This window comes from Octopus bimaculoides, chromosome 3 (genome assembly GCF_046866305.1).
Source record: "Octopus bimaculoides isolate indiv1 chromosome 3, ASM4686630v1, whole genome shotgun sequence".
Taxonomy (NCBI): Eukaryota; Metazoa; Mollusca; class Cephalopoda; order Octopoda; family Octopodidae; genus Octopus; species Octopus bimaculoides.
In genome coordinates this window covers 168526874-168553422 of record NC_142930.1, presented here as the reverse complement: position 1 = coordinate 168553422, position 26549 = coordinate 168526874, and the positions used below count along the sequence as shown (strand labels likewise).

Genomic DNA, 26549 nt, shown 5'->3' with positions numbered 1-26549 from the left:
TGGTTGCTTTCTCGTTTCTGTGACCTTTTCTGGCGTGTGTTTATACCATCTTTTTTCTGTTGTTATTCCATAATGTTGGAATAGCTTCCAGTGTATATAGGTCCCAGCTCTGTCGTGTCTGTGGATATATTCCTTCTTAGCCAGGACTGGGCAGCCAGAGATAATATGATTTATTGTTTCTTGTCGATCTCCACATATTCTACAGTTACTTGTTATATTTCTTTTCATTATGTGTTTTTGGTAATTTCTGGTGGGGAGGCTTTGGTCTTGTGCAGCAATTAAAAATCCTTCAGTCTCTGCTTTGAGTCCTGAGCTTCTCAGCCATTGCTGGGATTTTTCTCTGTCTATTTCTGTCGCATTTAGTTTAGCCCAGTATTTACCATGTAGGGGCTTTTCTTGCCATCGTTTTATCATGGTCCGTTGCTGTTCTAGTTTTAGTTTGGATTTCATTTGTTTTATAGCTTTTGTTGTTTCTTCTTCTTCTTCTTCGTATTTGTTAGGTAGATTGATTTCTTGTTTGTATTTGTCAGCTTCCTTAAATACTGAAAACAGTTTTTTGTTTTTCTCGTGTTTTGTGGCTATTTGTATTAGTTTCCCTTGCTTCTGGAGTAGGTATTTTTGCAGTCCTATAGTGGTTATTTTATAATAGTTTTCTAGCTGTATAAGACCCATGCCACCTTCTGTGCGTTGTATATATAGCCTTTCTATGTCAGATTTTGGGTGGTGCATCCTATATCCTGTCATTTTTCTTGTTTTCCTGTCTATTTTACATAGTTCGTTTAGTGTCCAGTTAAGGATGTTATTATTATTATTATTATTATTATTATTATTATTATTATTATTATTATTATTATTGTTATTATTATTATTATTATTATTATTATTATCATTATTATTATTATTATTATTATTGTTATTATTATTATTGCCTATGTACAGCTTCCAACGCTGGAGATGTACTACAATGTCAGCTGTTCCCTCCCTACCAGTGAACTAAGGTAACACCTCTTATTTTTAGGGCACCATTCGGAGCATTCGAACGGTTCCAAGCAGTGTTGTTTTCTGCAAGTGTTCCAACCTTACTGCAGCCCTTATTTGTTCCACGTACTTCTCGAGATTTTTGCTCACTGTTCCCAGAGCTGCGACAATTATTGGTACTACTGCTACCTTTTTCATCGATCACAAATACTTAACTTCTCAAGCTAACCTGTCATATCTCTCGACGTTTTTCTCGGCAGAAACGTTAGCACACCGGGCGAAATGCTTAGCGGTATTTCGTCTGCCGTTACGTTCTGAGTTTAAATTCCGCCCAGGTCGACTTTGCCTTTCATCCTTTCGGGGTCGATTAATTAAGTACCAGTTACGCACTGGGATCGATGTAATCGACTTAATCCCTTTGTCATTGTTTGTCCCCTCTATGTTTAGCCCCTTGTGGGCAATAAAGAAATAAATTATTATTATTATTATTGTTACTGTTGTTGTTGTTTTTATTGCTATTATTTCATATACACTAAGCAGATTAAATTGTTCGAATAGAAATATTCTCAATATCAGGCTACATCACGTAAACTTAGGTGCCAAGAACCCTGCTAAGTTTCCAAAATCTCCCTAATAACTCTGTTTTCTGCAGCTACACTGAAGTAGGTTTTATGCCCATTTCTTCTGTTCAAATCTTTAGAATTAATTGCTAATGCACCTATAAATACTCTATATTTTTTTACCCATACTTTCCGTAGCATCCGTAAATCAATATCTAAGGTCTGGTACTTTGCTATTTTCTCTATACTCATCAAATCGACTTTCTCATCATTTGGGAGTGTGAAGTCAATTATTTGGCACTTTCTTGTCTTTATGACTACGACGAGGTGCAGGTGTGGCTGTGTGGTAAGAAGCTTGCTTCCCAGCCATATTGGTTTCGGGTTCAGTCCCACTGCGTGATACTTGTCCAGGTGCTTTCTACTCTAGCCTCGGGCCAACCACAGCCTTGTGAATGGATTTGGTAGATGGAAACTGAAAAGAAGCGCGTCGTATATAAGAATATGTATATGTGTCTGTGTTTGTTGCCTCACGACCATCGCTTTACAACCAATGTTGCTGTGTTTACGACCCCGTAAATTAGCGGATCGGCAAAAGAGACTGATAGAGTAAGCACTAGGCTTACAAAGAATAGGTCCTGGTGTCGATTTGTTCGACTAAAGGCGGTACTCCATAATGGCCGCGGTCGAATGACAAAAGCAAGAGAAGAATAAAACACTACTACTACTACTACTACTACTACTACTACTACTACTACTACTACTACTACTACTACTACTTTGCAGAGTCGTATGCATTAGTGCCATTTGACAGCCTACGAACACTGATAAAAGCAACGATGGAAAGCTCAAGCCGTAATAATTGTCTCTATTTTCGACTTGAAAACGTTAGCCTTCATTTATATTTATTCCTAATCTGATCTTGCCTTAGGAAAATGTCGCTACCCAGCTTATATTTCAGACTTGACTGCAGATCCAGGAATATATTGGTTCATTTAACAGGAAACCATATTGGGTGATCCTCTTTCCATTTTTCGTTTCCTTTTCCCCAACAAATCGCTTCCTTGTTGTGAGCTGGCAGAAACGTTAGCACGCCGGACGAAAGGGTTAACGGTATTTCGTCTGCCGTTACGTTCCGAGATCAAATTTCGCTGAGGTTGAATTAGCCTTTCATCCTTTCGAGGTCGATTAAATAAGTACCAGTTACGCACTGGGGTCGATGTAATCGACTTAATCCCTTTGTCTGTCCTTGTTTAGCACCCTGTGGACAATAAAGAAATAAATATTGTTTTTATCTGATGAGGATTTTCCAAAAGTTCATGCCATTTTATTCAAAGTTTTGTTACGCTTCCAGAATAAAACCAAGTGTTACATGATTCATTTCTTTGCATTAAAAATCTTTACGAATTAGAAAATATTGCACAAAAATTAACACTTTGAAAAAATGAACAAAATCTGTGTATCAAGAATTAATTAAAATTTATTAAGTTCAAACATCAACCATTTGACAATTTTATTTCGTTGACTACAAATAAATGGCCAGTAACTGCTTAGAAATTCACATAGAACAGTGCCATATTTACTCTCTTGTTAACATCATTTTACATTTATTGTCACTTATGTTGTTGCTGTTGTTATTGAGAAAGATAATGTAGGCAGAACTGCTGTTTATTCTGATATCATAACAAACTTATCTTTATGTTGTTCTTGTTATCATTGCATGAGTTCTTGCTGTTCTGTTAAACAATTATATGTATTTGTGTTATTTTAATTCTTGCTAAGACAGTATTGCCAAGACACGAACCATTGGTCTCTTCGGTTGGCGGCATCAGTCCTCATCAGCGCAGATTTGTGTTTTATTTTCCTAAACCATTACTGTATTGAAGCAGTGTAAGCAACATTTCTGACCCTGGAGTTTTATAGGACATTCGTAGCAGATTCGCACATTTCATCTCTCATTAGACTCCAATAAACACGACAGACCACAAGTTTGATTTCATAGAGCTCCGGCTCTTTTTTCGTAAGATTCAATCGGTGAAATATAATATTTCAGTGTTTGAAAATAGGAATATAAATGAAATTCTGTTTAACACTTCTATAAAAATTAGTTCGTTGCTGTTATAATTCAGATCATATATCCGCTCTTAAATGTAAAGGTTTTTATATAATAAAATATCCAGGTTTCTTTTCTTTCTTTTTCAGACCCTCTTTCTATTCTGAAAAGAAAACAAGATATAGATGAATGTGAAATTATCTATCCATAAGTAAATGAGAAAACTAGGGAATATGTTTCGCCAGGTTGTAAACAAGAGATGAACATCTGTAGTCCGTCTACAGAATCCATTTCTGTTTTCTTCATTCTGTTACTCGTTTCTAAGCTTTAACCTCAATTTACACACATTTTAGACAGTTAAATACTGTTTCCAAGTGTAAAAGGCTGCTGATGTTTCAACGAAACAATGCGACAGATTGAAAAACTGTGTTTTAATTTACAATAAAACTGGGAGCTCCAAACACACCACCCGTCTCACTTGCTGTATTTCTCTCTTATTCCCCCTCTCTCTCTCTCTCTACTCTCTCTCTCCCTTAACTGAGGTAAATGCTTGTAAATGTTCTACAAAATATTCCAGTTTCGCCCCTCCACAAGCAATATCCGAACGATCGACTAATCTCAATGTCTTCAGAAGCAGCTGGTAGTGACTTCCATCGATCATTCGTTTATTTCTTCCTCTTCATTGACAATCATTTCAATTTCCTTACAACCACATTTGCCTGATACTTGTTCTCCAACATTACATATCAGATGATTCTCTCCTTTGGCAAATTCTGTGAAAGCAACGTTGATACTAATGACAATGGAAAATTTTAAACGCTTCGTAATACACATCTTTCAATGGTAGATCCATTTATTTCTCTTCATTTAATAACCTATCTAACCACTGTGTTTAGTAATAATTTGGATATAAGTTAAAATTTTAATAGAAACAATTGTGTGCAAAAAAATGCTTATAGGTAATATATTCTTCATTAGACTTAACAGTGGCCGCAACTTCTCTTACGACGCAAAGAAGGAAGTATTCGACATTTGCCAGATTTTTTTATAGATATGACAGTGCTGACTGCGAGTTAAATATATATTTTCTAGAAATACAATATTTATGGATAACTGTAGTCTTATTTCAGAAAATAACACCTCGTAGAATCACGAGAAAAACCCTTTTTGTAACTTCATTATGGCGATTTTGTGAAGTTTACATTTTGGGAATTGCCTTTTACATACACAAACACACGTTGACATACACATATACATTAACATATACACACATGTTGACATACGCACGTTTATATGCACACACACGTTCATATATTCACATACATGTTTGCATGCACACGCACGCGCGCACACACACACACACACAGACACACACAGAGTTATAAATGCGATCTCCGCCTGGCTTTCAGGGCTTCTCTCCGTCTGGCTTTCTAGCTTATAGACTCAGTCCCCCTGGAAGGCTACATCTCACGTATTTGGTGTCAGTCTATTCTCGGAAATGTTTTGATGTTACTTTGACCCATTGAACTGTGGTGCAGATTTCAGGCTACTCTACAGCACATTTAGGTCTTAGGAAAATGTGAACTAAGGAATATAACAATAAAAGTAATATGTAAAATTTGTATATCCAATAGCGTTACACCACTGTATATAGTGGCTATGTAAGCAATGTGTTCGAGGAGGATGAAAGGGTTTAAAGGGATGAAGGGGCAATAACCCCACGAAATATGTCATGCTCCCATTACCCTTTTTTCATCTTCGATCTCATTGTTTGTTTACGCCTGAGCTCTCGTATACGAAACGTTTTAACAAACATCAGTGCTGGCTAGAATTCCTATAGAGACAGCCTTAACAAGTAGTGTAAAAGTGCAATGCTAACGCAGTAGAATGGGGTGTCTGCCTATAAAATCGTTTAATATCCTCTATAGTATATTTTGCTTGCATAACGAAATTCCGCGTGGCTTGCTAAATGCAAAGAAGGCGTCGAGCTGGCAGAGTGGTTAGGAGGCTGGGCGAGATGCTGAGCTGTATTTCGCTCGTCGCTATGTTCTGAGTTCAAATTCCGCCGAGGTCAACTTTACCTTTCATCCTTTCGGGGACGATGAATTGAGTACTAGTTGCTTACTAGGGATCGATCTAATCTACTAGTCCCCTCCCCACAAATTTCAGGCCTTGTACCTATAGCAGAAAGAATAAATAAGTGCGAGGCTTGTTAGAGTGCTAAAACAAAGTTGAGTTTGGTTTAAGAATTATCTTTGATTCCGAAATTGCATGACAAACAGAATAATTCAAATTTTTGAAATTCCTTCAAATTTTACATATGGTTAGGTAATAAAAGACTCTTCTTATTGGTTTAGAATGGTTTTACCCCCTCCCCTTTTCATCAAATTTGCTGGCCTTGTGCAACCGAAGTTGGTTTTTCCTTTCATTCTTTAGGGCTGGATAAAATACGTACCAATCAGGTTTTGGGGTTGTTCTAATCGATTTAGACCTCCATTAGAAATTGTTGGTGGCCTTGTACCAAAATTTGAAACGTTTATTATTATTTTTATTATTCGATTTCACTCACCCTGGGGGCAAGCAAAATAAATCACTACTACTGCTGCTACTACTACTACTACTACTACTACTACTACTACTACTACTACTACTACTACTACTACTATGGCAAACGAGCTGCCAGACTCGTTCGCACGCCCGGCAGAAGGTTAGCAGCATTTCGTTCGTTTTATATTTTGAGTTAAATTTCCACAAAGGTTGATTTTGCTTTTCACCCATTTCGGGGTCAATAGAATATGTAACAGTTGAGTGCTGGTATCGATGCAATCGATCAGCACCCTCTCTCACAATTGCTGGTCTTGTGCAGACATTTTGAAATTATTACGTTATTTAATCTTTTTATCCCAGCTTTTGTTGGAATTCCTGGAGTCGTACAGCCGTAGCCTACGATATTATACTACTCGTTTTTTCTGTCAGTTATCTAATACTTTCCTGATTATTCTGGTTGTGTACCAAGTAGGCAAACTTTTTGTAACTGTTCTACTGGGCACTCTATTTGAATTTCCTTTATACTCCCCTTGATGCCTTCTGATACTGGGCTCCAGAACTCAAAAATAATTAGCACTATCTTCACCTTCTTCATTTTACATAGCCAGGCTATTTCGTGCATAAGAGGATTGTATATATCTATCTTATCGCCTTCCTATTCGTAGGTCAAAGGGGAACGCAACGCCAACTATATAACACACGCATCTATTAAGCTCTAGTACCTGATCTATTTGGATTGGAAAGTCCCAGAGGATGTTGCTAGTCTCCGACTCTGCTACTCTCTGTTGTTTGTCCTCATACCACGTCTTGCCTCTCTCTAACCCTCACTTTTTGCACAGTTTCCAATGTAGCACTATCGCTACTTGATAATGTCGCCACAACATGTAGTGGGTTTGGGCAAGTCTAGGGTAACTGTTCCCGATATAGGCAATGTTTTCGTCTATTCTATTACAGATGCAGATCGATGGAGACACTTGCTCATTCCTAAGGTTGAACCTCCATTTCATGGCCAAAGTTTGGTCTTGTGTTGCCAGTAGAGTGCTCTCAGTCTGTTTTTGCATGTCCCTTTATGAAGAGATGGGTCTCTTGACTTCCCACCCCCTAAAAACCTGTGTTTTGATACAGCGGGAGTCTCGTGGGTTAATGTGTGTGTGCGTGTGAATAAGTGCTTGAATGGGTTTGAACGGGTTGGTATGCGTACAGGTTTGATATGTGAAAGGATAAGGAGGGGTTCCCAAATACCCTATACTTGGGTGCATATGTGTTTATATGTGTATGGTTCGGTCAAAACTTTGCTGGGTACTCAGGATGTGAAGGTGGAAGGACCGATAGCAGAGTTTCTAGCGTTTATAATAACGGAGGGTTCCGGATCTAATCTGAAAATATGATTGATGGATTTCTAACCTCTGCATTTTATGGTGGGTCATTTTCGCAGTATGGAATGATATTCTTGGGAGATATTCCCAATGTCAACAAAGCTATTCTATACATCTGTTGACCCTTCCATCAAATTCTAGACGTTTCTATTTCTATTTATTTCAATTGAACTCCAGTCCTGCTCTATTGTCTTTCCTTTCTACCCTTACAAATCTCAACTATACTAACCCGTCTCACAATTCCTTCTAACCTACCACAAAAAAATGAGCCATATCTTCTACTCATGATGTCACTTCCACCCTGTATTCGAGGCTACATTACGTGTGCCATTTCACCTTATCTCTAATATATTCTTACCATTTTTGCATAAATTCTTTTCCCTCTCATTTGTCACTTTAGTGAGCGACTATGAGACCGCAGCTTTCGTCTTTGACAATCTTTCCAGCAGGTGACTCATTTTCTCAAATACTACCAGAGACAGACATGACTTTCAGGCCAGGAGTTCTCTAATCACCCATAATTTGGCACATTTGCAACCTTCTACAATCACGTCTGTATTAGTTACTTCAATTCCAGCGCCACAAACTGACATCGTTTTCCATGTCTAATGTTTATAACTTACATATATATTACTTCTTCGAACATTATTTGTTGTGCAAAATAGCATCTCTACAAAAAGAAACCGACCAAAATGAATCCCTTTTGGCCTACCACTTCCTCAAACATTTCCGAAACCCTCAAAACATGTTGCCCTCCACTCCCATTCATTTGGCCCTTTGCCTGACCGCCTTTCCCTCTGTGTTATATATCAACACCTCTGTGATAGGCAGACAAACACAACTCAGAATAACGATTCAGTCTCGACCTTTCTTAACCTACCTTTTCAGTCTCCACCTCAAATTTCTCTTATTTTCCTCCTCACTCCACTACCCAACACACTTCACTCCTTCTCTCTATCCTTCATCTTCATCAGTCGTTTTCTCCCTGTTGTTACTGTATATGTCTATCTGCAGCCTTTCTTTCACTGCTACTATTGTGTCTGTGTGTTCATTATCAAATCACCTCTCTCCTTGTGCGTGGTCTTTCGCTGTGTCTTTGTGTCTGTGTGTTCGTTCCTCGAATCAGCGCTTCATGCTTCCGTTCTTGTCATTCCCCACACTGCACTCACAACGATTTTATAAGTTTTCATTACAAACCTTGAGCATTCGTCTAGATCAGTGATTTTCAACGAACTTTCCTTGCGGACCCCTTTAATTCCTAATCTACTCAACTAGACCCCTCTTCCATGTGTATAAAAAAATCCTTGCTTTTATAAGTAAATATTATTAGGAAATGTATATAAAAATTAAAGTATTTGGGTGATGTGAAGTATGAGCAATTTATTGCACAAAATCTTACGTGGAACCCGAAGGGCCACATGGACCCAGAAGGGTCATATGGACCCTGGTTTAGAACTACTGACCTAGGCATCACCTTTCCTACTTCCATTGATTAATAAAGTACAACAGCTAAAAACGATATACTTTCTCGCCCCATTGCCGCTGAATTCATTTCATTTGATTTATTGTTGTAGGAATAAACGCTCATGTTCTATCTGTTATCTGGTGTGGCAATTCATAAAACAACTATTAACACATATAGTAGCAATCTGGCTACCACAAGGAAACCAACGTATAGATCACTCTACAGTCACTGTTAAATAACAACAGGCAGATAGTTCTCGTCTGACTTGCGCTTGTGGCAAAAGATATTAAGATGATCCAGATGGTGAAGGAAGTTCATGAACTTACAAGAGACAAAAGAACGATGCCCCATACCCCAGTGGCCTATATATGACAGAAAAGATATTACCTTTATACAAGGGCCTAGAGGCTGAGTTATTGATGTGCTTAATGCGTTGTGTTATTATAAACACAATATTGACATAACTAATTTCTCTTCACCATAGAAGCAGCAAGTGATGATCATTATTCCCTTAAGCAATCACAAGAATAATGAATCAATTACATTATTTCATTAAGAAAATAATATTGTGATAAACAACATACGAGAAACAAACCTTTTCCTTACAATTTTGGCAAAGCTTCTTACAGTTTTCATTTACAAAATCCTTAATGCACAGTATTTTAGAGACTACCGAAGGACAGGTAAAAAGGGAAGATAATCGTGGAGCAAACAGAGTATAATAGAGAACAATATCCTCAAGAAAGCTAACAGACATGATAATCCTTATCTTGTTTTCATCTATATTATTAGATAAACTGAAGAATTCTAAAACATCAGTGAGGAAAACTTTAGAGGTAGAGGGATAACCTTCTACAATATGATCATGGATTAATGTTACCAGTTATTTTTTATTGATTATGTTTCATTAATTATTGAGATTTGTCGCTTAAAGTTGGTAGTTTTCTTTATATCATTGTTAATGTTGCTTAATCAATTTTTCTTTCATCAGATTCTTTTATTCTTTTACTTGTTTCAGTCATTTGACTGCGGCGATGCTGGAGCAGCGCCTTTACTCGAGCAAATCGACACCAGGTCTTATTCTTTGTAAGCCCAGTACTTATTCTATCGTTCACTTTTGCCGAACCGCTAAGTTACCGGGACGTAAACACACCAGCATCGGTTGTCAAGCGATGGTGGAGGAACAAACACAGAAACACAAACACACGCACACACACACACACACACACACACACACACACACACACATATATATATACGACGGGCTTCTTTCAGTTTCTATCTACCAAATCCACTCACAAGGCTTTGGTCAGCCCGAGGCTATAGTAGAAGACCCTCGCCCAAGGTGGCACGCAGTGGGACTGAACCCAGAACCATGTGGTTGGTTAGCAAGCCACTTACCACACAGAACAGCGCATTGACTAAATTCGTTTGGGTTCTTTAAATGTGAAATGCGCTCGCGCTTTCCGTTTAGCAAACCATTCTAATCTGTCATCTAATTATAGTTCAAAAGTCAACAGTTTGGCTCATATTTCTTATTGTAATGTGGTGCAAGACAGGAATTTAACCTGTAATACTGAATATCAAAAATTCAGACCCATCAGAGAAAGAGAAAGAGAGAGAGAGAGAGAGAGAGAGAGAGAGAGAGAGAGAGATAGAGAGAGAGAGAGAGAGAGAGAGAGGGAGGGAGAGAGAGAGAGACAGAGAGACAGAGAGACAGAGAGAAAGAGAGTCTGTGTCTCAAACTAAATAATTCTACAGGCATCATTATATTAATCGGTTTACGTTCATGTTCAGCTCATTATTACTAATTGATATTTCCTTATTAACCGTAGACAAGATGTATTATATTTAATGAGAATAATATTGCGTTGAGCACAAACGTGAGGAATTTAATAATTTAGAAGCTAATGTCGAAGCCTTTTAAATCGCCTTAAAGATATATTCCATGGGATTTTAATATCTGCTTTATTAATCAGTAATATAAGGTTGAGGAGGAGACTTACATAAAGGAAATCCCTTGAAAGCCTGAGCTCACTCGCAACTAAAACATAATCTGTTGCCCTTCCGTCACATCGAAGCACCGTCACTAGACATAACAGAGTTCCAGTTCGTCTCAACACATCAACGCAAGACGAAATATTGCACATTCGTTCGAAATGCATCGGAGACCCATTTCCAAGGTGACTACATAAACATCTCATAACTGAAAAAAAACACTTCTTTGCAGGCCTAAGAAATACTTCATCTGTGAACACTAGTTTTTCCCTTGCTAGTTATACATGTAACCTCCATGTAGATAACCGCACTTATGTTTACACTGGGATGCAAAACCACACCTATAGACTATACACAAAAGCTTATCCAAATAACGAGGGAACTTTAATCTTAATATGCTACACACAAGTCTATGAAATTGCAACGAATTTGTTTCACTTTAATCTGTATCGTAACTACAGTCGATCACGTTCTGCAATTGGTCGATATTGTAGTTCCACAGATTCCTTTCACTTCAAGAAGGGGTCACTTCATCACATTCCTATCCAGATCCTCTTGATTAAAAGGTTCGCATCAGTCCCCGACCTTTAGACGTCGATGTGGAACATAGAACGAAGTATTTTCGAGTGCAACTAGAAAGGGCGAAATAATTACTCTCTTCTCCTCGGACTGAACTCCGTGGCAAATTCATTATCGCACAATGCATTATATTACGATACGTCCTTATTTCTAAAATACATCATCATCATCATCGTTATCATCATCAACATCCTAATCTTCATCATCATCAACATCCTAATCTTCATCATCATCAACATCCTAATCTTCATCATCACCATCATCAAATATATTCAGTTGAATAAATATGTTACAAAATATTTTAACGAATGTAGAGGAATGGTTAACTTACATTTCTTATAAAACTTGTTGCTTCCTTAGCAATATCCACACGTTTTTCTGCATTTCTTCGATACAAAATGTTTCCGGGCTTTACATTTATAAACTCTACGAATATATTTACAATTCATCAGGTCTCGACATTCAGGCTCTTCATAGAAATAAAAGAAAAATGAAAAACAAAAATACAGAAAGTCTGTAGGGGGCAGAATAGTCACGGTTGATATCACACTTGTTCAAGATGATCTTTTGCCTCCTCATCTACCTCCTCCTCCTCATCATCGTATCATCATCATCATCGTCACATACATTCAACTAAGTAAATATGTTCGAATGGTTAACTTACTTTTCCTTTGATATATGTTTCTTCCCGGGCATTTTCCGCATGTTTTCTTGCAAAAATTCGACATATAATGAAAATTGCGCGTACATCCATTATATTTAGCCTTCTGTCTACACGTGGTAATTAGGTCTCGACATTCAGGTTCTTCATAGAAATAAAAGAAAAATGAAAAACAAAAATACAGAAAGTCTGTAGGGGGCAGAATAGTCACGGTTGATATCACACTTGTTCAAGATGATCTTTTGCCTCCGCATCTACCTCCTCCTCATCATCATCGTATCATCATCATCATCGTCACATACATTCAACTAAGTAAATATGTTCGAATGGTTAACTTACTTTTCCTTTGATATATGTTTCTTCCCGGGCATTTTCCGCATGTTTTCTTGCAAAAATTCGACATATAATGAAAATTGCGCGTACATCCATTATATTTAGCCTTCTGTCTACACGTGGTAATTAGGTCTCGACATTCAGGCTCTTCATAGAAATAAAAGAAAAATGAAAAACAAAAATACAGAAAGTCTGTAGGGGGCAGAATAGTCACGGTTGATATCACACTTGTTCAAGATGCTCTTTTGCCTTAGATTTGTACTATAAACTTCAAGAACTTGTTTTCTTTAATTAGAAATTTAACCCACAAGAAAGTGATTTTTGGCAACTTCATCAAATGGGTCAATAACATACATATATACATCGGTAATATTCTCATATTCTCTAGATTAATTTATATGTATTCACACTGATGATACGGTCAGCAATGTTGGACTGAAATCCTCAGATTGAAATCAGAGACAAATTCATTATCACACAAAGCATTATATGTTACGATATGTCCACATTTCTAAAATACAACATACACTGAGGTATAGGAAAACTAGTTACTATTTGCCATCATCATCATAATAGTCCTCCTCCTCATCTAACTCCCCCTTCTCCTGCTCCTCCTCCTCCTCCTCACCTACCTCCTCTTCATGAAACCCTCCTCATCTACCTCCATCTCCTTTTCCTCCTCATCATCTACCTCCCCCTCATCTACCCCTCCTCTTCTACTTCCTCCTTATCAACCCCTCTTCATTTACCTCCTCCTCATCTATCTCGTCCTCATCTAACTCCTACTCATCTACCTCCTCCTCATCTATCTCCTACACATTTACCTCCCCCTCAACTACCTGCTCCTGCTCCTCCTCCTCCTCCTCCTCATCTACCCCTCCTCCACTACCTACTCCTAATCTACCCCCTCCTCCACTACCTACTCCTAATCTACCCCCTCCTCCACTATCTCCTCCTCATCTACCTCCTCCTCCGCCTCCTCCTCCTCCTCCTCCTCCTCATCATCTACCTCCTCCTCCTCTACCTCCTCCACCTGTACCTCCTCCTCGTCTACCTCCTCCTCATCTACCTCCTCCTCATCTACCTCCTCCTCATCTACCTCCTCCTCATCTACCCCCTCCTCATCTACCTCCTACTCATCTACCTCCGCCTCCTCATCATCCAACTCCTCCTCATCTACCACCTCCTCATCTACCTCCTCCTCATCTATCTCCTACTCATCTACCTCCCCCTCATCTACCTCTTCCACCTCCTCCTCCTGATCTACCCCCTCCTCCACTACCTCCTCCTAATCTACCCCCTCCTCCACTATCTCCTCCTCATCTACCTCCTCCTCCTCCTCCTCCTCATCATCATCATCTACCTCCTCCTCCTCATCAACCCTTCCTCATCTACCTCCTCCTCATCTAACTCCTCCTCATCTACCTCCTCATCATCTACCTCCTCCTCATCTATCTGCTACTCATCTAACTCCCCCTCATCTACCTCCTCCTCCACCTCCTCATCTACCTCCTCCTCCACCTCCTCATCTACCTCCTCCTCCACCTCCTCATCTACATTCTCCTCCACCTCCTCATCTACCTCCTCCTCCACCTCCTCATCTACCTCCTCCTCCACCTCCTCATCTACCTCCTCCCCATCTACCCCTCCTCATCTACCTCCTACTCATCTACCTCCACCTCCTCCTCATCTACCTCCACCTCCTCCTCATCTTCCTCCCCCCCTTCCTCCTCCTCCTTCTCATCATCATCATCATCATCATCATCATCATCGTATCATCATCATCATCACATACATTCAACTAAGTAAATATGTTCGAATGGTTAACTTACTTTTCCTTTGATATATGTTTCTTCCCGGGCATTTTCCGCATGTTTTCTTGCAAAAATTCGACATATATTGAAAATTGCGCGTACATCCATTATATTTAGCCTTCTGTCTACACGTGGTAATTAGGTCTCGACATTCAGGCTCTTCATAGAAATAAAAGAAAAATGAAAAACAAAAATACAGAAAGTCTGTAGGGGGCAGAATAGTCACGGTTGATATCACACTTGTTCAAGATGCTCTTTTGCCTTAGATTTGTACTATAAACTTCAAGAACTTGTTTTCTTTAATTAGAAATTTAACCCACAAGAAAGTGATTTTTGGCAACTTCATCAAATGGGTCAATAACATACATATATACATCGGTAATATTCTCATATTCTCTAGATTAATTTATATGTATTCACACTGATGATACGGTCAGCAATGTTGGACTGAAATCCTCAGATTGAAATCAGAGACAAATTCATTATCACACAAAGCATTATATGTTACGATATGTCCACATTTCTAAAATACAACATACACTGAGGTATAGGAAAACTAGTTACTTCTTGCCATCATCATCATAATAGTCCTCCTCCTCATCTAACTCCCCCTCCTGCTCCTGCTCCACCTCCTCCTCCTGATCTACCTCCTCCCCTCCTCATCTACCTCCTCCCCTCCTCATCTACCTCCTCCCCTCCTCATCTACCTCCTCCTCATCTACCCGCCGCCTCCACTATCTCCTCCTCATCTAGCTCCTCACCTAGCTCCTCCTCCTCCTCTTGATCTATCTCCTCCCTCTCCTCATCTACCTCTTCATCTACCACCTCTTCATCTACCCTCTCCTCCTCTACCCCTCCTCCTATTCTACCCCTCCTACTCCTCATCTACCCCTCCTCCACTACCTCCTCCTCATCTACCCCCTCCTCCACTACCTCCTCCCCATCTACCTCCACCTCATCTACCCCTCCTCCTCATCTACCCCTCCTCCACTACCTCCTACTCACCTACCCCCTCCTCCTCAACTACCTCCTCCTCATCTACCTCCTCCTCCTCCTCCTCCTCCTCCTCCTCCTCACCTACCTCCCCTTCATGAAACCCTCCTCATCTACCTCCACCTCCTTTTCCTCCTCATCATCTACCTCCCCCTCATCTACCCCTCCTCTTCTACCTCCTCCTCATCTATCTCCTACACATTTACCTCCCCCTCAACTATCTCCTCCTCATCTACCCCTCCTCCACTACCTACTCCTAGTCTACCCCTCCTCCACTATCTCCTCCTCATCTACCTACTCCTCCTCCTCCTCCTCCTCATCTACCTACTCCTCCTCCTTCTCCTCCTCCTCCTCCTCCTCATCTTCTACCTCCTCCTCCTCATCAACCCATCCTCATCTACCTCCTCCTCATCTACCTCCTCACCCTCTACCTCCTCCACCTCGACCTCCTCCTCGTCTACCTCCTCCTCATCTACCTCCTCCTCATCTACCTCCTCCTCATCTACCCCCTCCTCATCTACCTCCTACTCATCTACCTCCGCCTCCTCATCATCCACCTCCTCCTAATCTACCCCCTCCTCCACTATCTCCTCCTCATCTACCTCCTCCTCCTCCCCCTCCTCCACCTCCTCCTCATCATCATCATCTACCTCATCCTACTCATCAACCCTTCCTCATCTACCTCCTCCCCATCTACCTCCTCCTCATCTACCTCCTCCACCTCTACCTCCTCCTCCTCTACCTCCTCCTCATCTACCTCCCCCTCCTAATGATCTACCTCCTCCTCAACTAACTCCTCCTCATCTACCTCCTCCTCATCTACCTCCTCATCATCTACCTCCTCATCATCTACCTCCTCCTCATCTATCTGCTACTCATCTAACTCCCCCTCATCTACCTCCTCCTCCACCTCCTCATCTACCTCCTCCTCATCTACCCCTCCTCATCTACCTCCTACTCATCTACCTCCCCTTCCTCCTCCCCTTCCTCCTCCCCTTCCTCCTCCCCTTCCTCCTCCCCTTCCTCCTCCCCTTCCTCCTCCCCTTCCTCCTCCCCTTCCTCCTCCCCTTCCTCCTCCCCTTCCTCCTCCCCTTCCTCCTCCCCTTCCTCCTCCCCATCCTCCTCCCCTTCCTCCTCCCCTTCCTCCCCCTTCCTCCTCCTCCTTCTCATCATCATCATCATCATCATCATCATCATCATCATCATCATCATCATCATCATCGTATCATCATCATCATCATCATCATCGTCACATACATTCAACTAAGTAAATATGTTCGAATGGTTAACTTACTTTTCCTTTGATATATGTTTCTTCCCGGGCATTTTCCGCATGTTTTCTTGCAAAAATTCGACATAAAAGGAAAATTGCGCGTACATCCATTATATTTAGCCTTCTGTCTACACGTGGTAATTAGGTCTCGACATTCAGGCTCTTCATAGAAATAAAAGAAAAATGAAAAACAAAAATACAGAAAGTCTGTAGGGGGCAGAATAGTCACGGTTGATATCACACTTGTTCAAGATGATCTTTTGCCTCCGCATCTACCACTTCCTCATCATCATCGTATCATCATCATCATCGTCACATACATTCAACTAAGTAAATATGTTCGAATGGTTAACTTACTTTTCCTTTGATATATGTTTCTTCCCGGGCATTTTCCGCATGTTTTCTTGCAAAAATTCGACATATATTGAAAATTGCGCGTACATCCATTATATTTAGCCTTCTGTCTACACGTGGTAATTAGGTCTCGACATTCAGGCTCTTCATAGAAATAAAAGAAAAATGAAAAACAAAAATACAGAAAGTCTGTAGGGGGCAGAATAGTCACGGTTGATATCACACTTGTTCAAGATGATCTTTTGCCTCCGCATCTACCTCCTCCTCATCATCATCGTATCATCATCATCATCGTCACATACATTCAACTAAGTAAATATGTTCGAATGGTTAACTTACTTTTCCTTTGATATATGTTTCTTCCCGGGCATTTTCCGCATGTTTTCTTGCAAAAATTCGACATATAATGAAAATTGCGCGTACATCCATTATATTTAGCCTTCTGTCTACACGTGGTAATTAGGTCTCGACATTCAGGCTCTTCATAGAAATAAAAGAAAAATGAAAAACAAAAATACAGAAAGTCTGTAGGGGGCAGAATAGTCACGGTTGATATCACACTTGTTCAAGATGCTCTTTTGCCTTAGATTTGTACTATAAACTTCAAGAACTTGTTTTCTTTAATTAGAAATTTAACCCACAAGAAAGTGATTTTTGGCAACTTCATCAAATGGGTCAATAACATACATATATACATCGGTAATATTCTCATATTCTCTAGATTAATTTATATGTATTCACACTGATGATACGGTCAGCAATGTTGGACTGAAATCCTCAGATTGAAATCAGAGACAAATTCATTATCACACAAAGCATTATATGTTACGATATGTCCACATTTCTAAAATACAACATACACTGAGGTATAGGAAAACTAGTTACTTCTTGCCATCATCATCATAATAGTCCTCCTCCTCATCTAACTCCCCCTCCTGCACCTTCTCATCCTCCTCCTCCTGATCTACCTCCTCCCCTCCTCATCTACATCCTCCCCTCCTCATCTACCTCCTCATCTACCCTCCTCCTCATCTACCCCTCCTCCACTACCTCCTCCTCATCTACCCCTCCTCCGCCTCCTCCTCCTCCGCTTCATCATCATCACCTACCTCCCCTTCATCAAACCCTCCTCATCTACCTCCTCCTCCTGTTCCTCCTCATCATCTACCTCCCCCTCATCTACCCATCATTTTCTACCTCCTCCTCATCAACCCCTCTTCATCTAACTCCTCCTCATCTACCTCCTCTTCGTCTACCACCTCCTCCTCGTCTACCTCCTCCTCCTCTACCTCCTCCTCCTCTACCTCATCCACCTCTACCTCCTCCTCCTCTACCTCCTCCTCCTCTACCTCCTCCTCCTCTACCTCCTCCTCATCTACCTACTACTCATCTACCTCCTCCTCCTCATCATCAAACCTTCCTCATCTACCTCCTCCTCATCTACCTCCTCCTCATCTACCTCCTCCTCATCTACCTCCTCCTCATCTACCTCCTCCTCATCTACCTCCTCCTCATCTACCTCCTCCTCATCTACCTCCTCCTCATCTACCTCCTCCTCATCTACCTCCTCCTCATCTACCTCCCCCTCCTCATCATCCACCTCCTCCTCATCTACCTCCTCTTCATCTACCTCCTCCTCATCTACCTCCCCCTCATCTACCTCTTCCACCTCCTCCTCCTCATCTACCCCCTCCTCCACTACCTCCTCCTAATCTACCCGCTCCTCCACTATTCCTCCTCCCCATCTACCTCCTCCTCCTCTACCTCCTCCACCTCTACCTCCTCCTCCTCAACCTCCTCCTCAACTACCTCCTCCTCAACTACCTCCTCCTCATCTACCTCCTACTCACCTACCTCCTACTCATCTACCTCTTCCTCTTCATCATCCACCTACTCCGCATCTATCTACTCCACCTCTACCTCCTCCTCTACCTCCTCCTCATCTTCCTCCTCCTCCTCTACCTCCTCCACCTCTACCTCCTCCTCGTCTACCTCCTCCTCATCTACCTCCTCCTCATCTACATCCTCCTCATCTACCCCCTCCTCATCTACCTCCTACTCATCTACCTCCGCCTCCTCATCATCCACCTACTCCTCATCTACCTACTCCGCATCTACCTCCTCCTCCTCTATCTCGTACTCATCTACCTGCCCCTCATCTACCTCTTTTACCTCCTCCTCCTCATCTACCCCTCCTCCACTACCTCCTCCTAATCACCCCCCTTCTGCACTATCTCCTCCTCATCTACCTCCTCCTACTCCTCCTCCTCCTCCTCCTCCTCCTCATCATCATCATCTAGCTCCTTCTCCTCATCAACCCTTCCTATACTACCTCCTCCTCATCTACCTCCTCCTCCTCTACCTCCTCCTCCTCTACCTCCTCCTCATCTACCTCCTACTCATCTTCCTCCTACTCATGTACAACCCCCTCCTCCTCATCTTCCTCCACCCCTTCCTCCTCCCCTTCCCCCTCTTCCTCCTTCTCATCATCATCATCATCGTATCATCATCATCATCATCATCGTATCATCATCATCGTCGTCACATACATTCAACTAAGTAAATATGTTCGAATGGTTAACTTACTTTTCCTTTGATATATGTTTCTTCCCGGGCATTTTCCGCATGTTTTCTTGCAAAAATTCGACATATAATGAAAATTGCGCGTACATCCATTATATTTAGCCTTCTGTCTACACGTGGTAATTAGGTCTCGACATTCAGGCTCTTCATAGAAATAAAAGAAAAATGAAAAACAAAAATACAGAAAGTCTGTAGGGGGCAGAATAGTCACGGTTGATATCACACTTGTTCAAGATGCTCTTTTGCCTTAGATTTGTACTATAAACTTCAAGAACTTGTTTTCTTTAATTAGAAATTTAACCCACAAGAAAGTGATTTTTGGCAACTTCATCAAATGGGTCAATAACATACATATATACATCGGTAATATTCTCATATTCTCTAGATTAATTTATATGTATTCACACTGATGATACGGTCAGCAATGTTGGACTGAAATCCTCAGATTGAAATCAGAGACAAATTCATTATCACACAAAGCATTATATGTTACGATATGTCCACATTTCTAAAATACAACATACACTGAGGTATAGGAAAACTAGTTACTTCTTGCCATCATCATCATAATAGTCCTCCTCCTCATCTAACTCCCCCTCCTGCTCCTGCTCCACCTCCTCCTCCTGATCTACCTCCTCCTGCACCTGCTCCTCCTCCTCCTGATCTACCTCCTCCTGCACCTGCTCCTTCCTCCTCCTGATCTACCTCCTCCCCTTCTCATCTACCTCCTCATCTACCTCCACTTCAACTACCCGCTCCTCCACTACCTCCTCCTCATGTACCTCCTCCTCATCTACCTCCTCCTCCTCTACCTCCTTCTCATCTACCTCCTTCTCATCTACCTCCTACTCATCTACCTCCTACTCATCTACCTCCTCCTCATCTACTACCTCCTCCCCCTCATCTACCTCCTCCTCCCCCTCATCTACCTCCTCCGCCTCATCTACCTCCCCTCCTCCTCATCTACCTCCTCCTTCTCATCTACTTCCTCCTCATCTACCTCCTCCTCATCTACCTCCTCCTCCTCATCTTCCTCCTCCCCTTCCTCCTCCTCCTCCTTCTCATCATCATCATCATCATCATCATCATCGTATCATCATCATCATCATCATCATCATCACATACATTCAACTAAGTAAATATGTTCGAATGTTTAACTTACTTTTCCTTTCATATATGTTTCTTCCCGGGCATTTTCCGCACGTTTTCTTGCAATACTTCGACATAAAATTAAGATTGCGCATACATCCATTATGTTTAGCCTTCTGTCTACACGTGGTAATTACGTCTCGACATTCAAGCTCTTCATAGAAATAAAAGAAGAATGAAAAACAAAAATACAGAAAGTCTGTAAGGGGTAGAATAGTCACGGTTGACATCACACTTGTTCAAGATGCTCTTTTGCCTTAGATTTGTACTATAAACTTCAAGAACTTGTTTTCTTTAATTAGAAATTTAACCCACAAGAAAGTGATTTTTGGCAACTTCATCAAATGGGTCAATAACATACATATATACATCGGTAATATTCTCATATTCTCTAGATTAATTTATATGTATTCACACTGATGATACGGTCAGCAATGTTGGGCAACTGAATGTTTAATAGGGTTTCATAATTTGATCAATAATTGCTTAGTTCTCTTGAAAGAATCCACGATAAAGACATGTTTATATTCTGATTCATCAATCCTATTGAACACCTGTTGATAATGATCTTTGGAAATAGATGCAGGCTTGTTACATATAATAAGTGGATAGAAGTTTTTCTAAGATAAAATATAAATACGGAAAATTTCCGCTCAGATTTGTTATATTCTTATTAAACTTATCCACAGATTTTAGCTAGCAGCGCATTTATCATTCAATGAAATTAATCAGAAGTATGAAACAGTCATAACCAAGTATCATGTTTATCCCCCATCCTCGTGAACCCTAAAAGAAGAAACGTTTAGACGAACAGAGTTGATTATAATCCGTCACTTTTCGCATAGTAGTCAAAATCAGACAAAGCAGCAGCAGAGTTACTCTTTAATCTAACGGATAAATACTTCCTGACTTAGCTAGTGCTCGAACCAAGAGGACAGAATAAAACGATCTTGGATCTAATATTAACCAACCACTCTCGCTCCGTTCACAGTATTTCAGTTGAAAAAAACTCTCGCCCCAGACCACTACATGATACTCTGCAGTTTTAATTCTCGGCATATCAAAACCAAACCAGCCAATCCCGCTCCATGGCACTAATTTGACAACATAAACGTCCACAAAGCGGACTGCGGAGCAATCAGAAAGGATCTATCCTTCATCGACTGGTCTTTTACTCTCTGTTCCACTCACAGTGGGACCTCATGACAACACTCTGAAAACATTGTCACCTATACATGCTCAAAACCCGCTCCTACGAAATCCACTAACACAAAGAGAAACCGGCTCCCTAAAAAGGCAAAAAAACCGCAAAAAACTCATCAGGCGCATCACAAGACAATAAAAAAAAAAATCAACCAATTAAAATACTCCCACATACAACATCCACATTCAACAACAATGAAAAGGCTGGAGTTGGAAAAACTTCATCTGCTGACCGACATGAAATCCTCCATTGAAAATCAAAGAGCTGCGGAGGAACAGTGGGTAACCAAAAACATCCAACAGAACCCAAAAGTGTTTTATTCTTGTGCAAATAAGAATAGAACCGCTGTCTCATCCATTGGGCCATTGATCGATGATAACGACATTCCCCGACACGATGCTAAAGAAATAGCAGAAGTACTGTAGAAACAATATTGCTCTGTCTTTAGTGATCCCACTGATATTGACGTAAGAGAAGCGAACGAAGTTGATTCCCAACGTAAAATCTCGGACAGAACCAACACTGCCTGACAACATAGCAGCAATAAATGAGGTCAAATAATATTCTGCTGTAGACCCGGTTAGATTCGCCGCTAGTCTCCTGAAGGAACGTAGACACCAACTTGCAGTCCCTCTGACCAAACTCTGGAGAAATTCTTTATGTATGTATGTATGTATCTATCTATCTATGTGTGTGTGTGTGTGTGTGTGTGTGTGTGTGTGTGTGTGTATGTGTATATATATATTTATATATATATATATATATATATATATATATATATATATATTTACATATGTCATAATTACGTATATATATATACATGTAGATACCTATATATGCATCTATATATATGTTTTGCATGTACCAACATTAGTTGAAAGGACCAATATAAAAAAAAAACAATTTTAAATGAACGTAATTGTATATCTATACATATGATCTTAGTTTCGTTCAATTCTCGACCAAAAGCTGTCCGACGATTAGTGTTAGATGCAATTCGAAATGAGGCTGGAGCAGTTCATCTCCCCAGGTCTTTCATCGAGCACCCGACCGGCACCGTTCACCGTGAGGCCTCTCTTCCCGGATGTACTTGAGATGCGAAGGTAGGCCTAGTCGTCGGGCCTACCGCGCTCCAATCTCCACTATTGTCTGGGCCGCTTGTAAGCGGCTACATGCTCGTGTGGTCACGCTTGCTCGTGGTCTGGGAGTTATCGGTCTATTGAAGTGAAACAGGGCCATTTCGCCAGTAGAACCTGCGGTCCAAGCGAGGGTGTCGAGTGACTCTCTTATATAGAGATACAAAGCGAATGTACATGAAGTACAATCACTACTAGAAATAGCAGCTGATAAGTTACCGGTGAAAATTCGGTCGGTAACAGTACATTAAACTGCATTCATGCCTACAGACGTGATCTGAAAAGGCTGAAAATGTAGTATTGAGACATCCTTTATTCCTCTAACGGTCTCCGTAGAGGTAAGACAGAATTTTCCTATATTCACCGCCTGCAAACATCTTTGCCTGTGAACAATCAGTGAAGTTCTACATGGCACCGATAACTTACTAGCTGTTATATTTAGCAATGATTTTACTTCGTGTACATCTGATTTGTATTTATAAATCTACGTTTTAAAGTGCTTTATTCTTGTTGGATAGTAATATTATTATTTTACCTAATATTCCTATCTCTTTTATATGAATGTATATATATATATATATATAAGGAGCAAAATACTGGAGGTTCAGTAAACAACCCGCGGTAAAATTATGAGTTGAAAATATGCAAAGAAAGAAGAAGAAAAATGCCTTCGTTTCACATAGTTTAATATTTGTTATATAAATATATACATATTATATGGGTGTTGTAAAATTCAACCGGTTTTCGCTATTTAAATTAGCTTTTCAAGGGGCATTGTATAGTGATATTATAACGTAATTATGACATTAAAATATAAAGATTAATTCGCATGATGAAGAAGTTTCGCCATCCTGGCTGTTTGAAAACTAAGAAATGGTTTAGAGAGTGAACTAAGGGAGGTAATGAGTGTCAAGGTGGATAACTGATTCCTTAGGATAGTTTTCAGCGTTATCAGATTTGAATATTGAGGTGTGGTTTATATTTTTGAATGAATAACTTCTCTTTATTTGGTCGTTCTTGCACTGAAATTGAATCTTTGCACTGGTACAATGGGAAGATAAGGAAATTCGGCGTTTTATCACCTGCGCATCTGTCAATATCTCCGCTCACTGTAATTTGCCTGTACCGGAGGAAGCGAATCTGTTCTTTATGCAACGTGACTCTGCGTCTCAAAGAAAGGCTCGTTTGGCCTACATAGTTATGACCACAACCTGAGAAAGTTAGGACATAGATAAGGTTGTGGGAGGCACATGTGAAGTTAGTTTTGATTGAGAATGTTTGTCTTTGCTGGAATGTGAATTCCGAGCCTTCACTTAGGTGTGGGCATGTACCACAATTGGGTTGTCTGCATTTTTTAACTGTTGGTATTGTATATATTGAGTATAGTTTTGCATTTGTAAGGAGTCACTTGAGTGATTTGTGTTGTCTTTTACATTATAGTAATTTGTGTTTATTTAGGATGCTGTTCATTTTCGGGTCTTGAGTGAGTATAGGAAGATTTTGTATAATTGTGTCGTATGCTTCGTTGTTTATAGGGTTGTGGGTTGATATGTATGGGAGTGATTTGAGGTGAGGTGTGGTGTTTTGTTTTGTTGTTCTTAGTGTGTTTGAGTCCAATTTCTTGACATGTTTAATTCCATGTTCTATAAGTGTAGCTGGGTATTGACGTTCGATGAATGTTATTTTGAGTTCTTGCAATCGAAGTTCCCGACTGGTTGTGTCAGATACAATCGTACAAATCCTTTTTGCTAGATTGAATGGAATATTTATTTTGGTGTGTTTTGGATGGCAAGAACTGAAAAGGAGATACTGCTTAAATTCTGTTGGCTTGTAGTAAATGTCAGTTGCGATGTGGTTGTCGGACGTTTTAAAAATCAAGATGTCCAGAAAAGGAAACCGTTCCTTGCTATATTCCATGGTAAATTGGATGTTGGGATTAATACTGTTCAGTGTGGATTTGAAAACCAGCAGATTATCATAGGTTTCATTCCAGATGATAAAACAATCGTCTAAATATCTTTTCCAGTTTTCTCTTATATAGTGGTGGAATGGTGGTCCAAATGTTTGGAGTGAAAGTTCATACAAGGTAGATTCAAAGTAACCTATTATTAGGTTCGCCAGAACAGTCGCAGCTTTTGTACCCATCGCAATACCGCATTTTTGGCGATAGTATGTTGTATCGAATATGAAGTAGTTGTTTTGAAGGATGAACTTCAGGGATTCAATGATAAATGTCTGGTTTCTGCGGTCCGGGAGAACTTCTGGGCGTTTTTTCAACCAGAATTTTATTACCTCCATTCCATAGTCGTGTGGAATGTTAGTGTAGAGGTTGGTGACATCGAAGGAGGCTAATAGAGCTTCTTCGTTGGTGGTTTTTGGTAGGTGCTCTAGCATGTCCAAATCGGCTCTAATGAAACTTTTGATATATTTGAGATAGGGCTTCAGTAATATGTCGAGAAAGTTGCTAAGGCGGTGTTTCACAGGCTGGACCAGCAATAATAGGCCTTAATTTTAAGTCTTCTGGTGTTGGAATATTTATGTACAGGCTTGGACTCGATTTGCAGGCATTAGTGATTGCTTGACTCTTGTGAATTTTGGGGAGGCCATAGAAAAGGCTGGGTTTGCATTTGAAGTTGGTTATATAGTCTTTTTATTTTTCTATTAGGCGATTCCGTGTTTGAGTATTAGAGTTTCAAGATTTTTTAAAGTTTTTTGCTGCAACTTTTTCATAGAAGGGGTCATTTTCTAATATGGACAGTGCTAGCTTTTTGTAGTACTCTGTGTCCATCAATACTACAGCACTCCCTTTGTCTGCTTCTTTGATTGTCAGGTCTTTGTCATTTTTTAGTTGTAGTAGTTGCTTTCATTGTATCGTTGAAGTTAGGTACAATTTTTGATTTGTAGAAAGTGTGAGGAAAATTTTGGATACGGTTGCAGAAGTCATCTAATGTTTTATTCATTCCTTTGGGTGGTAGATAATTACTTTTGTTTCTCACTAGTGATTCGTCTTCGTTGTAGTTGTTAAGTGCTTCTGTCAAACGAAGCTTTCTACAGAATTCTGCAATATTATCTTTAATTTCATTGATGTTCGGTCTTCGTGGGGTAGGTGTAAATTTTAATCCTTTAGCTAAAATATGGATTTTTGTAGTGGAGAGCGTTTTCTTAGATAGATTGATTATTGTAAGTTTCTCCCAGGGGTATTTGGTCCTGTATGGGATGCTGTGAAATTGTTCTATTTGTCTAGTTAAGGGAGTTGTAGTTCTGAAAGGTGAATTCCTGTGTTGAGGGGTCGGAAGGATGCCCTGTCTGTTTGTAGCTTTTGGAGGGAAAGAATTGAAATAATAGTCGTTATTATTGATATTAATATTATTATTATTATACCTAATCCTAGGGTGTTTTTTTTTACTGGTGTTTCTTATTATTGGATGGTTGTTACTGGTATGTCTTAATAATGGGGGGGGGGTCCTATTGTGAGGTTGGTGGTGGTTGACATCCC

At 40.2% G+C, this 26549-nt stretch overlaps 1 protein-coding gene across 2 annotated transcripts in view; it reads right to left on the bottom strand.

Moving 5' to 3' along the window:
- Positions 1-2997: 2997 nt before the first annotated feature.
- LOC106876115 (uncharacterized) overlaps positions 2998-26549 on the bottom strand; it is a 93271-nt gene continuing 69719 nt past the window's right edge. For both annotated transcript variants that reach the window (XM_089350003.1, XM_089350004.1), the window contains exons 10-19: positions 20727-20867; positions 19568-19708; positions 17321-17461; positions 16985-17125; positions 16649-16789; positions 14380-14520; positions 12554-12694; positions 12218-12358; positions 11885-12022; positions 2998-3751 (exon numbers count right to left, since the gene is read on the bottom strand). In XM_089350003.1, coding sequence (XP_089206129.1) covers positions 11910-12022; positions 12218-12358; positions 12554-12694; positions 14380-14520; positions 16649-16789; positions 16985-17125; positions 17321-17461; positions 19568-19708; positions 20727-20867 — 1241 coding nt within the window. In that variant the 3' untranslated portion in view covers positions 2998-3751; positions 11885-11909. The remainder of the gene's footprint in view (positions 3752-11884; positions 12023-12217; positions 12359-12553; positions 12695-14379; positions 14521-16648; positions 16790-16984; positions 17126-17320; positions 17462-19567; positions 19709-20726; positions 20868-26549) is intronic.